We start from the raw sequence: 13,685 nt of genomic DNA on the forward strand, positions 1-13,685 counted from the left end.
AAAAAACGTAAAGCGCTTGCGTAAATTTTGCGGAAATAATTCGCTCATAAATGTTTTATTTTACAGCAAAAACACATGCGTTATTTCTTTTGCACCTCAATTTCCTAAAAACATATAATAATTCACTGGGAAATTTGTTAAACTACATTTGTGTTCATCTCACAGTGGCATCGCATTATATTTTTCACACGATTACGGAATTTGCGCGAGAAGAAAAAATTCTAATCGATCCAAGTACCTACATATCGAATTACGAAATTTGTTAAATTGTGTATGGCTCGATCTTATAGTAATATTTTATGCCGCTATACTCAATCGTGCATTATATTCAATTAGGGAATTTGTGTAAAAAATACTGCAAGAGAAAAGTTATGGAATATTTCTAATCGGTGGCATAGAAGAAGGGTCAGAGCGCACTTGCGTATTTCAGCGTGGCCATACGTATTTTAGACCTCACCGAGAAATGATCTATATAACGGAACAATATTATGGTTTAAATAGAACTCTTCTGCTTATTATAGGATTGTGGCCTTATCAACAATCAAACCTCGTTCGACTTCAGTTTATTTTCTTCTCTGGTATTCTGATCACCGCTGCCTTGTTCCAAGTAAGACATAGTACTATTATATAGAATTTTATATTTAAATTATGTAACAAATAACTACATATTTATGATAATATTTTGCAATCATATAAGTTTTTTCGTACAATTATTATACCTATACGAAAAAATCTTTAGTAATTTACAATTTATACTTCAGAGTTATTAATTATTAAATAATAAAATTTTTAACGCAATTATTTTAATAAAGTTATTATTGATTGTAGTTTAGCATATTTATTACTTCAAGATGTACTCCCGACCTGCTCATCAAAGTTCTCTCTCTTGCATTTTTTTTAATAGTCTTTATGATAAATTATATATCGTTCAGTGTTAATATTGAGAATGTAAGTTAATAGCTCTTATGGAATTTATTCAATATACATATATACACACATATATATAAGAATTTTAAATATAAAGATTTTATTATTATAGAATGTCTGAATATAAATGTATTCAGAGGTAATCAAATTAAGTTATCATATAATCTAATCATAAGTTATTATCACAAGATTCTATACTTCAATTTTTACCTAATGGCAAATGTTTTCAATGAAAATAGAAACTGTTGACTGTACAAAGCTAAGTCGTAATGTGATGACACAATCACCAGATAAATAGTATTAAGTCACATTAAAATCATATTCCGTAATCACACAACTTTATTTTCTGAAACATCAAAGTTTGATATCCCTGTAAACAGAGTACAAAAAAATCTGCAAAAACATTACAAGTATTTTACTGAAAGCATATCAAAAGGGAAAAATCTCTTTAGATTCTTTTCCTAAAAAATTATATTCATGTAACTTAATATAGTATACCTCTGAAGTGCTCATATATATTCAGATATCTGTTATATATTTAAACCTGTATAATAACAAAATTTTTATACTTAAAATTTTTTAAATATAAAAATAAGAAATTTTTGAATTCATGTAGATGAAAGATTTGTTAACGCAACTTCAATATATATGTAATGAATTGGAAGATGAAAATGAACATGCTATCATAAGAAAGTATAGTTATATTGCAAAATGTTACACAGTTGGATTCACAAGTAAGATATTTTTACATTTGTGCATACATTTCACACTTCCTATTTTACACAAAAGCTATTAAAACTTATGATAGATTGAATCTGAAGCAGTTTACTATATATTCGTACATATAATACACATACACACATTTACAGTATGCTTAAAAACGAAATTTAACGGGATTAATATTTTTTAATTTTTTGTATATGTAAAATTTTATGTTTTTATTTAAAGCAATTGATTATAGTAATATGCTTCAAAAAAGCAAATTTTAGATAAAAAGAAATACTATTACTAGAATCTGATATACCAATATATATGCTTAATGTAATATTTTTTATAATTAATTGCATGAAATACAAGTTTAATACAATGTTTGTTTATTTATGTATTTTTTTTATAGTAGAAAATTAATACATATTGTTCTTTAAAAAGAACTGTCACAGAATTTATTATTATTTTTTTTTTTAGTCACAGAAAATGTGAAATTGTTTTGTGAAACTGTGAGGTCCAGTCAGCTAAAAATTACGACGTACATATATGAATATTACATAATGGAATAGGAGAGATTATAGATAAAATTTAAAAAAAATATACTATTTTTTTCCCACTTTGATCACTATATACCTATATATTGTATTATATAACGTAAATCAATTTCAAAACATTATAAAGTAAAAATTTAAATATATTCTTTCTAATTTTTTTAGTGATTTGTGTTTCCTGCATCATTTTCCATTTAATTGTTCAAAATTGGCGGAACATCGTTTGTATTGTCTTACCGTTCAACGAATCTCGATACCATTATATTATGACGGAATATTTTAGCAATCAAAAACGATATTATTTTTTAATGCTGCATACGTACGCAGCACTTTCTATAGGAGCGATGGCAATGTTAGCAACAGGAGCAATGCTTAATACGTTTCTTCAACATATCTGTGGAATGTTTACAATTTCTTGGTACATATTGAATATAGAGACAGCAACAAAGATTCTAATAATTCAATAAATATAGGTATTATTTACAGTTATCGTATTGAACGCGCAGTAAAATTTAATGTGCTCAAAAATAACCTGAATAAAGAGAGTGTAATGTCTAAGGGCCTAATTTATGCTATAGATATTCATCGGCAAGCTATGAAGTTAGTATTTATCTTTATTATGTATACATATAATATGTGTCGTAATATATTCTTATTTTTAAAGATTATCCACAAATTTAATGTCTGGGTTTGATCCATGGTTCTTTGGTTTAATATTATTTGGAGTGGCTTCCTTAAGTCTTAATTTGCTTCGAGTAAGTTTCCGATTTTTAGGTCTATTTTTAAACAAGTATTTTATTTTTATTAATATATATATATTGTATATATATTTGTACAAACAACTTTAAAAGTGCATTTTAAAATGCATTTTATATATAACACTGGCATTAATTTACCTATGCTCGCCATATCTACCTAAAAATATTTCAAATCAGTATATAGTTTTAGAAGAGCCCCCTTACAGTTTTATATAATTTTAAAAGAAAGTTTATATTATTATATTTTTTAATTAATATTATAGAATTATAAAATATGCAGATATGTGATTATTTCCATAAACTCTTTTTTTAGATTTCTTAGATTGTATCATTCGAAAACGACGTCGCGTAGTTTCATTACTTCTTACATTTGTATTAATCAGTATCTTGTACATGTTCTTAGCTAATAACATTGGACAAGATATTATAAATTACAATCATCGTGTATTTTTTACTATGTAAGAGATTAATAAAGAACAGCATTACGAAGATACGTTAACAGATTCTTAGAGTGTCAAGTAAAGGTTAATGCTTCATGTTTAAAATAGACATAGAATGTTTGCTAAACGTTATTTAAAAAATTTTTTGTTTTTTTAAGTTACTGATTCTTTATCTACACAATTACCAGATATAATGTTCCGTGGTACTTAGTTCCTTTGCATACAGAAAATGATACTGTTTCGATTTCTGTTACGATAAGCAGTCAAAGATTTTTCTTTGATTGTCGGCGGACTTGTCGGTCCGCATCTTTAGAATGTTTTGCTACGGTAAAAAAATATATTATGTATTAAATTTTTGTATTTAAAGATGTATATAAACACAATAACAATTGATATTTTTCTCTTTGCAGTTGATAAAAGCTTTAGTATCTTACTTTACTGTAATATATTCTATGCCGTGATAAGAAAAAGATCAAATAAAACGCAATTTGAATTAAAAATTCTAGACACATATAGCCATATTTTATTTGTAGAATAAAAAGCCCAATTTTTGGAACATGTATTTTGTTCTAAAAGAAATCGTAGCAACGGAATTATTTGATCAAAGAAATGAATGCTTCAAATATCTATAACGCATCAAACTAATTATTTTTTCAAGTATTTGTATGTAGAAATAAAATATAGATTTAATTACTATAACATTGCGATATTTGTAATACACATTATCTTCGAATAATTAATTTATTTTTAATGTTGATATTATTGAATACAGCTATTCAAATATCTTATTTTTAATAATATATATGCTATTTCGAAATTCCGCATATCGGCAAAATTATTCGATAAGTATAATGAAAATATGAGCAACAAATCGACGATGATGATACAAGCTTCTAACATATTGTGTTTGTAAAAAATGCATTTTATTTATAACACTGGAATTATTTTTTCAATGCTCATCATATGTACTAAACATGTTTCTAATTCATGCAGTTCTTAACGCAGTTCTCGCAATTTTACTAAAAAATAGCTTTTTATAAGTATTTCTGTTCAAAAAAGTACATGTATAACACTGGCGTTATTTTATCGACACTCGCTATATCAAAACATATTGTTAATTTATTAATAGTAATTTTTTATACAATTCTTACATTTATGCTAAAAAAAAGATTTTTATGAATACTTCTGTAATGTAATTAGTATTTTTGTTGTATTTGTATTATTATTATTGTATTGTGTATTATTATTATTATTTTCCTTTTTAATTTATGTTATATAACTATACAGACCTGTAATATCTTCATAAAACTCGTTTTTTTTTAGATTTTTCTGATTGTGTCATCGGAAAATGATTTCACGACAATTTCATTACCTTTTATATTTGTGACAATCAGTACCTTGTACATGTTTTTATCTAATAGTATAGGACAAGACATTATGGATCACAATTATCATGTATTCCTTACTGTGTAAGAAATCTTACATAATACAGTATTATGAACATTTGTAAAAATTTTATAATAAAAGTAAAAATTAACATTTGTTGTGTGAAAGACAGCACCTATTAAAAATTATTTATTTTTATTTCATTCAGATTATTGATTCTTTATCTATATAATTTTCTAGATACAATGTGCCGTGGTATTTAGCTCCGTTGCCTGTACAGAAAATGATACTATTTCTGTTACAAAAAACAGCTAAAGATTTTGCCTTGACTGTCGGTGGACTATTTTTTGCATCTTTCGAATGTTTTGCTTCGGTAAGAAAATATAGAGTATATGATGTATTTAAGAAACATATTAAACATAAATACAATAACAAAAAAGACATTTTTGCAGTTGGTAAAAACTTCGGTATCATATTTTACTGTTGTACATTCCATGCGATGATGAGATAAAATAAAATATACAAATATTAACGTAGTTTAAAAAATGTGTGTAAATAAGAAAAATAAATAAGCATTCTACACATTTTCTTTGAAAAATAAAATCCAATTTTTACAGCGTGTACTATTTTACTCCAAAAAGCGAAAATATGTATATAAATCTGCATGTAGAATTATTAAATTAAAAAGTAGATGCATCAAATCTTTACTACGTATCTAGTTATTTTTGTATGTTTCTTTTCAAATCTAAATAATGATATAGATTTGATTACATTGCAATATTTACGATATATATTGTACATACTTATTGTTAAATTACTTTTAAGTAAGTGATCTTAATATAAGTATATTTGTTGTTTTATTTATGTTGTTATATTTGTTTTTAAAAAGTAACTATATGTTAAAAAATTTTGATCGTGTTGTATGTCATACTATTTCTACTTAAAAATGATGCTACTTATTTTTGAAGAATGATAGTTTGACAGTTGACATGCTACATTTGAAACTGAAGAATTTTCTTTTCGAAGACTGTACGTATTTTAAGTCCGCGCACATTAGAACAAAGTTGCGACGTCGAGAAGAGCGGTGTCTGACTGCTTCTATGAAAAGTTTTATTTAAATGTTTTTTTGTCTCTTTTTTTTTTCATGCGAAAAAGACATCTGTTAAATTTTATTCGTCGACAAATAGATTGCTAAAATGTACACATCTTACTATTACGAAAATTTGTAAAATTTGTTTCGATAATATTCCGGTAATATTTTATGCTATACTCAATTGTGCATTATGCTCAATTACGGAATTTGCACTGAAACAGATACTAAAGGAGGGAAGGTATAGAATATCGATCGGTGAGGAAAAAAGGGTGCAAGCACACTTGTTGATTTCGTAGTAGTCATGTATGTTTCTTGCCTCGTAGAAATGGTCTGTGTCGTGAAACAATATTTTAATTTTAATAGAATTCTTCTGCTCGCTTTAGGGTTATGGCCCTATCAACATTCAAAGTATGCTCGATATCGTTTCATCTTTTTCTTAAGTATTATAACGACCGCTATCTTGTTTCAGGTAAGGAAATATTTTTACTGTACATTACTCTATAATAATTATAAGTATATTTTTGAAAAATAATTCTTATTAATTAATTATGTTTTAATTGTATCTTATTAATTATATATAATTGTATAATTATAATTATGAAAGTTGTTTTGTTTTCTTATTTATATATATCTAATAAAGATATATATATATATTATAATTCAAAATATATGATTTAATTGCTAATTACATAAAGAAATTTTAATTAGGAAACTTTAAACAAATGTTTGCTTTTGTAGTATACGACATTATTAACTTCAAAATGTACTCTTGATTTAATTATCGAAATTCTCTCTATCTCACTTTATTTTATTACCATTGCGATGATATACATCACGTTTAACGGTAATGTCGAAGATGTAAGTTTACAATTAATAGTAGATGTACGCACACACACACATGCAAATATACATATAATAATATATTACATTCAAACTGTTTTAAATTAAAAAATTTTTAAATTAAAGTTTTTTTTTCAATTTACAAAAATAATAAATTTTTGAATTATAGATAAAGGATTTACTAATTCAACTTCAACATGTATACAACCAATTAAAAGATAAAAATGAATATACTATTGTAGAAAAGTATAATCACTATGCAAAGTGTTACACGGTTATTCTCATATGTAAGATAATGCTTCTTGATTTTTATAGATTATAAAAATCGAATAGTATGAGAGATCTCACACGCTATATAATTTATTTACACAATATATAATATGTCACACATATATTTTACTAATTATAAGATAAGTAGTTAAAAGCCATACAAAGCATTTCATATTACGATATAGCAAAAAATATCAATTATCAATATTAGAATTTCTTATGTATTGTATATATAAATCAATCATTTAATTACCAAATATTAAATATTAAAGTTTGTAGCAGATATGTATGTCAATGTATGTGTGGTGCTCGCGCGCACGCGCGCGGCCGTGTCGTATAACGTAAAACAATTGTGAAACGTTGTGAAAATAAAATTTATATCTTTTCTTTTAAACTTTTAGCAATAGGAATTGGTGCTGCATCTATTTTTATCGCTGCTCAATATTCGTCGAGTATCCTCGACGTTCTTTCACCGATAAATGAATCTCGATCACGTAGTATACAGTTCAACACGGAATACTTCGTTAATCAAGAAAAATATTATTTTTTTATTCTGTTTCATATAAACGCTGCGTTTGGCCTAGGGATAATGGTACTGTTAGCGATAGGAACAATGCCCATTGCATATCTTCTTCACATTTGTGCAATGTTTAGAATTGCAAGGTAGGAAATGTACATAAAAATAGCCGCTAAGATTGAAAAAAAATTATGCTATTATTTTGAACGCTTAATGCAAGGATCATGCTAATAAATAACATGTTACTTGCAGTTATCGAATTGAACGCGCTGTGGGTGTTAATGTTGAATTATTAAAAAATAATAATCGAAAGGATGAGAGTTTTACATGCAAAGGTATAATTTGCGCTGTAGATATTCATCGGCAGGCTATAAAGTTAGTAACTACGAGACAATATACGTATAGCATGCGTGAGTAGTAATACTTTTATTTTTGTAGATTAAGCAAACATTTGGTGTCTAAAATTGACATCTTGTTATGCTGTTTAATAATGATTACAGTAATTTCCTTGAGCCTCAATCTGTTTCGTGTAAGTTTTCTATGTTGTCCTCAAATCTTTTTAACATGACAAGTATTTAATTTTTTGTAATACATGTAAATTGTTTCAAAATTATGTAGACCGATAACGTTATGCAATAATACGATAGAAATTGACAAGCCAGCGTCGTTGTTATAAAATTCCAACATTTTATAATGTTTATAAAAGATCGCGTGGCATTTATAACACTAGTGATTTTATTGAGTCTCGAATTACATTTAGAAAATAATATTGTAAATTCACGTAACTTTAGAATTTTAGAATAGTTTTTATAGTTTTATTCTAAGAGAAGGCTTTCTACTATTTATTCAACATTTAAATTCCTTAATTTTTCGTCTCTTTGAAACGAAAAGTTATCGTTTATTATCTGCAGCTTGATAATTGTAATGCATGCAGAAGAATATTCTCATAAAATTCGTGTCTCAGGCTTTTCAGGTTGTAACATCTGAAAGCGATGTCACGGAATTTCTACTTCCTTTTTTATTTGTAGCATCCAATATCTCATACATGTTTCTCGCCAACATTATGGGGCAATATATTACGGATCATAATCATCACGTATTCGTTACTGCGTAAGAGATTTTACGCGATACAATCTTATAAAAATCTTCTTTCTACAGGAAAAACTGAGCATTGACTGATCGTTTTTGCGAATTAATTGCTGATCACGTATTCCAATGTGTGCAATTTCTGTTTTCTTGACTTATTGTAATGGTTTCATCAAAGATAATCTAAATACAGGTCGAAATGTTTGTTATTAAATTGGTTACAAATATGTGATACTTTCGGCACGAACAACCAGCCTGACTCATTAGTTCTGATATATTTTAAATTTAGATTGTCGAATCAATTGAGTTACAATATTCTCAATTATTTATGCTGTTTCTTATTTTTTTCATATTATCGATTGTTTATTTGTATGGTTTTCTAGGTATAATGTTCAGTGGTACACTGCTCCTTTGCATGTACAGAAAATGATATTGTTTCTGTTACAAAAAGGAACCAAAGATTTTACTTTGAGTGTTGGTGGACTATTTGTTGCATCTATAGAGTGTTTTGCGACGGTAAAGAAACACAGAAAAGAGTATATCTAAAAAATATATTACAAATTACAAATATATTAAAAATATATATCAATGAAAAAAAGTCATCATTATCGTCTCTCTCATCTTTCATTGTAGCTGGTGAAGGCCTCGGTATCTTATTTTACTGTCATATATTCTACACGATAACGAGACATTTGACAACCATGCTAGATACGTAGTTAAAAAGTAGTCAATGCGAGAAAAGACATATTATACTTAAAAAGTAGAAAGCTGACCTTTTGATGTGCAACATCAAACAGTTAAATGTTTTGTTACCAGAAAAAAATGTCAGAAGGGATCTGAGATTAAAGTAATTCGATGCGCTGAAGTTCTTGCAATAAAAACGCATCAAAATGCAATATTTTGTTTTATTTGAGACATAAATAATAATATTTAACCTTGCACCGTGCAGTATCAAATTCACTTTTTAAAGCTCGTCATATGAACTGATATATAACGTTACATTTAAATAACTAATGTGTGTGTAGAATTAATATTTCATTTTTTAACTTTAATTCAGAACGAATTGTGTAATGACATATATGCAAAGAAATATCCTAAAAATGTATCAAATAAAGTTAGTTTTATTCGCAAAAAACATTTGTTACATGACTAGCAATAATATACGTGTATAATACATTATATTTAAACCAGTGAATTGTTTCTTTTGAAAACTAAACATCTCTTACAAATGCACACAAAAGAATGATGTATAGAAAAAAAGCAGGCGCATACCTTATGCAAATAGTTCTCTTAAGTTTTCTCTTTTTTTGTTTTATGGGAAGACAACATCTGTAAGTTAATTTAGTTAGTAAAAAAATATCTTACATATACATAACCCATAGATAAATTTGTCAAATTGCTAGTGTTTCGATCTCACGGTGGCAACTAATACCGTCTCGCATTATATTCAGTTAGAAAATGTGCATTGAAATAAATATTAAGAGGGAAACGTTATAGAATATCTAATCGATCAACGGAGAAAGGAGGGGGTGAGAGCATGTTTGTGAATTTCATCGTAGTCATACGTGTACCAGCACTCGGAAAGAGATGATCTCCATCGAGCAACATTTTAGTTTGAATAGACTTCTTCTACTCGCTGTTGGCATCTGGCCCTATCAACAATCAAAACTTGTTCGACTTCAGTCCCTTTTTTTCTCCGGTACTTTAATAACTGCTGCAGTAGTTCAGGTAAGACAATAGCTTAATAATATCACTATGTAAGCAAATATAACGTATTACAATTTATACGAATCTTTTACGAATACGCAATTAATATGTTAAAATATGTAGTAATTCTTACAATTAATAATTATTAGTTGATTAATATAAATATCATATTAACACATAATTACATTTATATGTAATGTTACGTCCTACGTCCTGAACAAACTTTTCCTTGCGCAATTTTCCAACGATCAGCCGGCAGAATTCAAAGAGAGTCTCGGTAATGGAAATTTTTCCGTTACCAATAGCAAAGCGAAGATTTAAACAGGCACGAAATCTAAAAAGTTTTAATACCGCCATATCCGAGTGAAATAAGTAATACGCACACGGTTCCGTCCCAGATAATTGATTTCACAACCTAAAAGGGAACCATTGAACGGTATTTCAGCAAAACGGAGTAAAATTGACTTCTCCGTTTTGACTCGTTTGTAGAAACAAACAAATAAACCGTTCGACACACAGAGTCAGATCCTTTAAATTCTGACCTGCGTGTTATACACTTCAGTTACGGTCCGACCGCCCTTCCCCAGGTAGGACGTAACAGTAATTTATTTGTTTCATTATATAAAGAAATTATTAATTTGGAAGATACCATTTAGAAGCTGATAAGCTTCTAAAGATATTCTCATAAAAATAATTTTTAATGCAATAAATATAATGATTCCTTTTTTCATAGGTTTCCCCCTTGTTCACTGCAAAGTGTACTTCCGATTTCGTTATTAAACTTTTTTCCTCTACAAGTTTCTTTCTTCTTTTTCTAACAAAATACGTTGCGTTCAATGTTAATATGAAATTTGTAAGTTTATATTATTTATTCGATTATACTGATATCTCACGACTATTAAATATATTTACATTTAATAACTTTTTATATAAAAAAATAATATTATAAATTTAAATAATATGTAGGTAAAAGAATTACTGGCACAAACTGAACATACATACAATCAACTAAAAGATAAAAATGAATATGCTATCGTAGAAAAATATGGAAACATTGCAAAGTGTTACACCGCTGTACTTGCAAGTAAGAATACAGTTCATAGATTTTTGCATACGTTTATGCTTTTCATTTAACACATAACTTATTGAAATTGAACCAAAAATAAACTTTGTACACTAGAATAATTGTTATAATATAAAGTGTTAGTAATATATTATTAGTATCAAATTTATTAAAATTGCATGAAGTGGCAAATATTGTAAAATATCTGAGTACGAAATGAGAAACAATATAATTTCATTATAATAGATTATATATAATTTAATCATTGAGTTGATGATTAAATTAAAAAAATATTTTCTAATTTATATTTTTGTGTACATATATATATATAACATACAGCAATTTTTTTAAATTTTATAGCAAACCTATAAACAATTTTTTTTTTAAACGTTTTTAGCATGTGGTATTTTTGGTACATCTCTTTTTATTATCACCCAATACTGGACAAGTATTCTTGATATTATTCTACCGATAAACGAATCTCGACCATTTCATGTACAAATTATAACGGAATACTTTATCGACCAACAGAAATATTTCTTTCTAATTACACTGCATATAACAACAGCCTATTGCATAGGCATAATTACACTAACGGCAACAGGAACAATACTTGTTGCATTTGTCCAACATTTTTGTGGAATGTTTAGACTCGCCAGGTACGAAATAAACATAGAAACAGCTATAAATATTCAAATTATAAAAATACTGTATTATTATTCTATAAACAAATAAAGATAACGTTTACTTTATGAAGACAAAATATATGCAAGTAAAAACGATTTGATAATTTATATTGGTTTAGTTTTTTACAGTTATCGTATTGAACGCATGATGAAAATTATTATATTAGAAAATAATAATCCTAAAAGCAAAAATTTAATTCTTGATGAGATAACTTGCGCTGTAGACATTCATCGGCAAGCAATGAAGTTTGTATATATCTTGATAATGTGTACATACAATACATCAATAATAAATTTTTATTTTTAAAGATTAACCGAACTAATATCATCGAAATTTGAAGTCATGTTAGGTTGTTTAATATTTATCGGAGTAATTTCTCTGAGCCTCAATCTTTTTCGAGTAAGCTTTAAATTTAAATTTTTAAACTTTATTATGAAATTTACTATTCCATTAAAACTTAATTTTAATAATACCATTATGTTAAGAATAATCTTTCTATCTTATTGTTATTTCACCAACCGTACATAATTTTTTTTTCATATAAATTTGTTGCATTTTTTACTATTTAAAGATAAGATTAGAAGATAAGAAAAATTTACAATGTATTATAAACTGATAGAACATAAACAGAACATTTACAATTAGTTTATTATTAGATTTCACAAATTGTATCATCTGACAAGACTAATATTAAGGAAATGATATGGCCCTTTACATTAACAACTGCCTGTATACTATACATGTTTGTAGCGAATTATATGGGACAAGATATTATAGATATCAATAATTACTTATTCGTTACTGTGTAAGAGATTTATTATGAGATATAATTGCACAAGATTAAAAAAAATAAATAATTAAAATAAAAAATAATGCTATGTGCGTGGAGTTATCAGCTAAAATTTATTTGTAAATATTTTAATATTTGTCAACTCACAGATACTTTATTTATAAAAATCCGTAGATACAATGTTCCGTGGTACATAATTCCTTTGAATGTGCAGAAAATAATACTCTTCCTGTTGCAAAGGGGCACTAAAGAATACGTAGTGGGTGTCGGTGGACTTTTTGTGGGATCGTTAGAATGTTTTGCCACGGTAAAAAATATATTGTATTTTTATTAGAAATATAATGTGTTTTTGTTGGAATAAAAGAAAATATTTTATTGCAGTTGGTGAAGGCTTCGGTATCTTATTTTACTGTTATACATTCTACACGATAAAGATAGATCGTAGCAGAATATAATATAATAGTAGTTAAATATAATAAAAATTAAAAGTACAGTAGTTTTAAGAACTAGATAAAAAATAAAAGTTTTTATCTTCTATAACATTTTATTCTTTTAGAAGAAATTTAATTTCTTAAATATATATAACATAAACTAAAATGTTTTGTGGCTAAAACAACTGAATAATGATTAGTTACTAAAATCAATCAGAAAAGTTGGTGTCAATTCTTATGTGGTATTGGGACTAATTATCAGCAGTTTTTTATGTTTACTTGAATATAAATAACAACAATTAATTTTACTTTACATTTATAAATTTAACTTCTATAATCCACGATATTCAAACTAATATGTATCGTATAGCATACAAAAGCATACAAAAAGCAGTAAAAATTTTTTCTCAAAAAATAAACGTATGATATAT

At 26.7% G+C, this 13,685-nt stretch overlaps 3 protein-coding genes across 3 annotated transcripts in view; 2 read left to right on the forward strand and 1 right to left on the reverse strand.

Moving 5' to 3' along the window:
- The window catches only part of MAGE, an 84,027-nt gene that overhangs the window by 42,469 nt on the left and 27,873 nt on the right, over nucleotides 1–13,685 (reverse strand). The window lies entirely within an intron of this gene.
- On the forward strand, nucleotides 141–9,472 carry LOC137001061 (uncharacterized). Its single transcript, XM_067359042.1, has 17 exons — nucleotides 141–607; nucleotides 829–948; nucleotides 1,544–1,661; nucleotides 2,352–2,604; nucleotides 2,673–2,786; nucleotides 2,851–2,941; nucleotides 4,708–4,853; nucleotides 5,011–5,143; nucleotides 6,132–6,332; nucleotides 6,602–6,721; nucleotides 6,873–6,990; nucleotides 7,375–7,636; nucleotides 7,743–7,865; nucleotides 7,929–8,019; nucleotides 8,455–8,600; nucleotides 8,960–9,092; nucleotides 9,210–9,472. Exons 1-17 carry the CDS (start codon nucleotides 464–466, stop codon nucleotides 9,258–9,260), a joined length of 2,364 nt encoding a protein of 787 aa, XP_067215143.1. The 5' UTR covers nucleotides 141–463; the 3' UTR covers nucleotides 9,261–9,472.
- On the forward strand, nucleotides 9,507–13,665 carry LOC105675662 (odorant receptor 13a-like). Its single transcript, XM_067360022.1, has 9 exons — nucleotides 9,507–10,304; nucleotides 11,017–11,136; nucleotides 11,250–11,367; nucleotides 11,744–12,005; nucleotides 12,162–12,278; nucleotides 12,342–12,432; nucleotides 12,690–12,838; nucleotides 12,998–13,130; nucleotides 13,205–13,665. The coding sequence occupies exons 1-9, from the start codon at nucleotides 10,164–10,166 to the stop codon at nucleotides 13,253–13,255; spliced, it is 1,182 nt and encodes a 393-aa protein (XP_067216123.1). The 5' UTR covers nucleotides 9,507–10,163; the 3' UTR covers nucleotides 13,256–13,665.

This window comes from Linepithema humile, chromosome 7, assembly GCF_040581485.1.
Source record: "Linepithema humile isolate Giens D197 chromosome 7, Lhum_UNIL_v1.0, whole genome shotgun sequence".
NCBI classification, from domain to species: Eukaryota; Metazoa; Arthropoda; class Insecta; order Hymenoptera; family Formicidae; genus Linepithema; species Linepithema humile.

What these genes read in the sequence shown, in the direction of transcription:
- LOC137001061 (XM_067359042.1), top strand. Translation starts at nt 464, where the DNA reads ATGATCTATATAACGGAACAATATTATGGTTTAAATAGAACTCTTCTG. An exon ending in GGAATGTTTACAATTTCTTG is followed by an intron (nt 2,605 to 2,672) that starts GTACATATTGAA and finishes TATTATTTACAG; the next exon opens with TTATCGTATTGAACGCGCAG. An exon ending in TATCATGTATTCCTTACTGT is followed by an intron (nt 4,854 to 5,010) that starts GTAAGAAATCTT and finishes ATAATTTTCTAG; the next exon opens with ATACAATGTGCCGTGGTATT.
- LOC105675662 (XM_067360022.1), top strand. Translation starts at nt 10,164, where the DNA reads ATGATCTCCATCGAGCAACATTTTAGTTTGAATAGACTTCTTCTACTC. An exon ending in ATTCATCGGCAAGCAATGAA is followed by an intron (nt 12,279 to 12,341) that starts GTTTGTATATAT and finishes TTATTTTTAAAG; the next exon opens with ATTAACCGAACTAATATCAT. An exon ending in CGTTAGAATGTTTTGCCACG is followed by an intron (nt 13,131 to 13,204) that starts GTAAAAAATATA and finishes ATTTTATTGCAG; the next exon opens with TTGGTGAAGGCTTCGGTATC.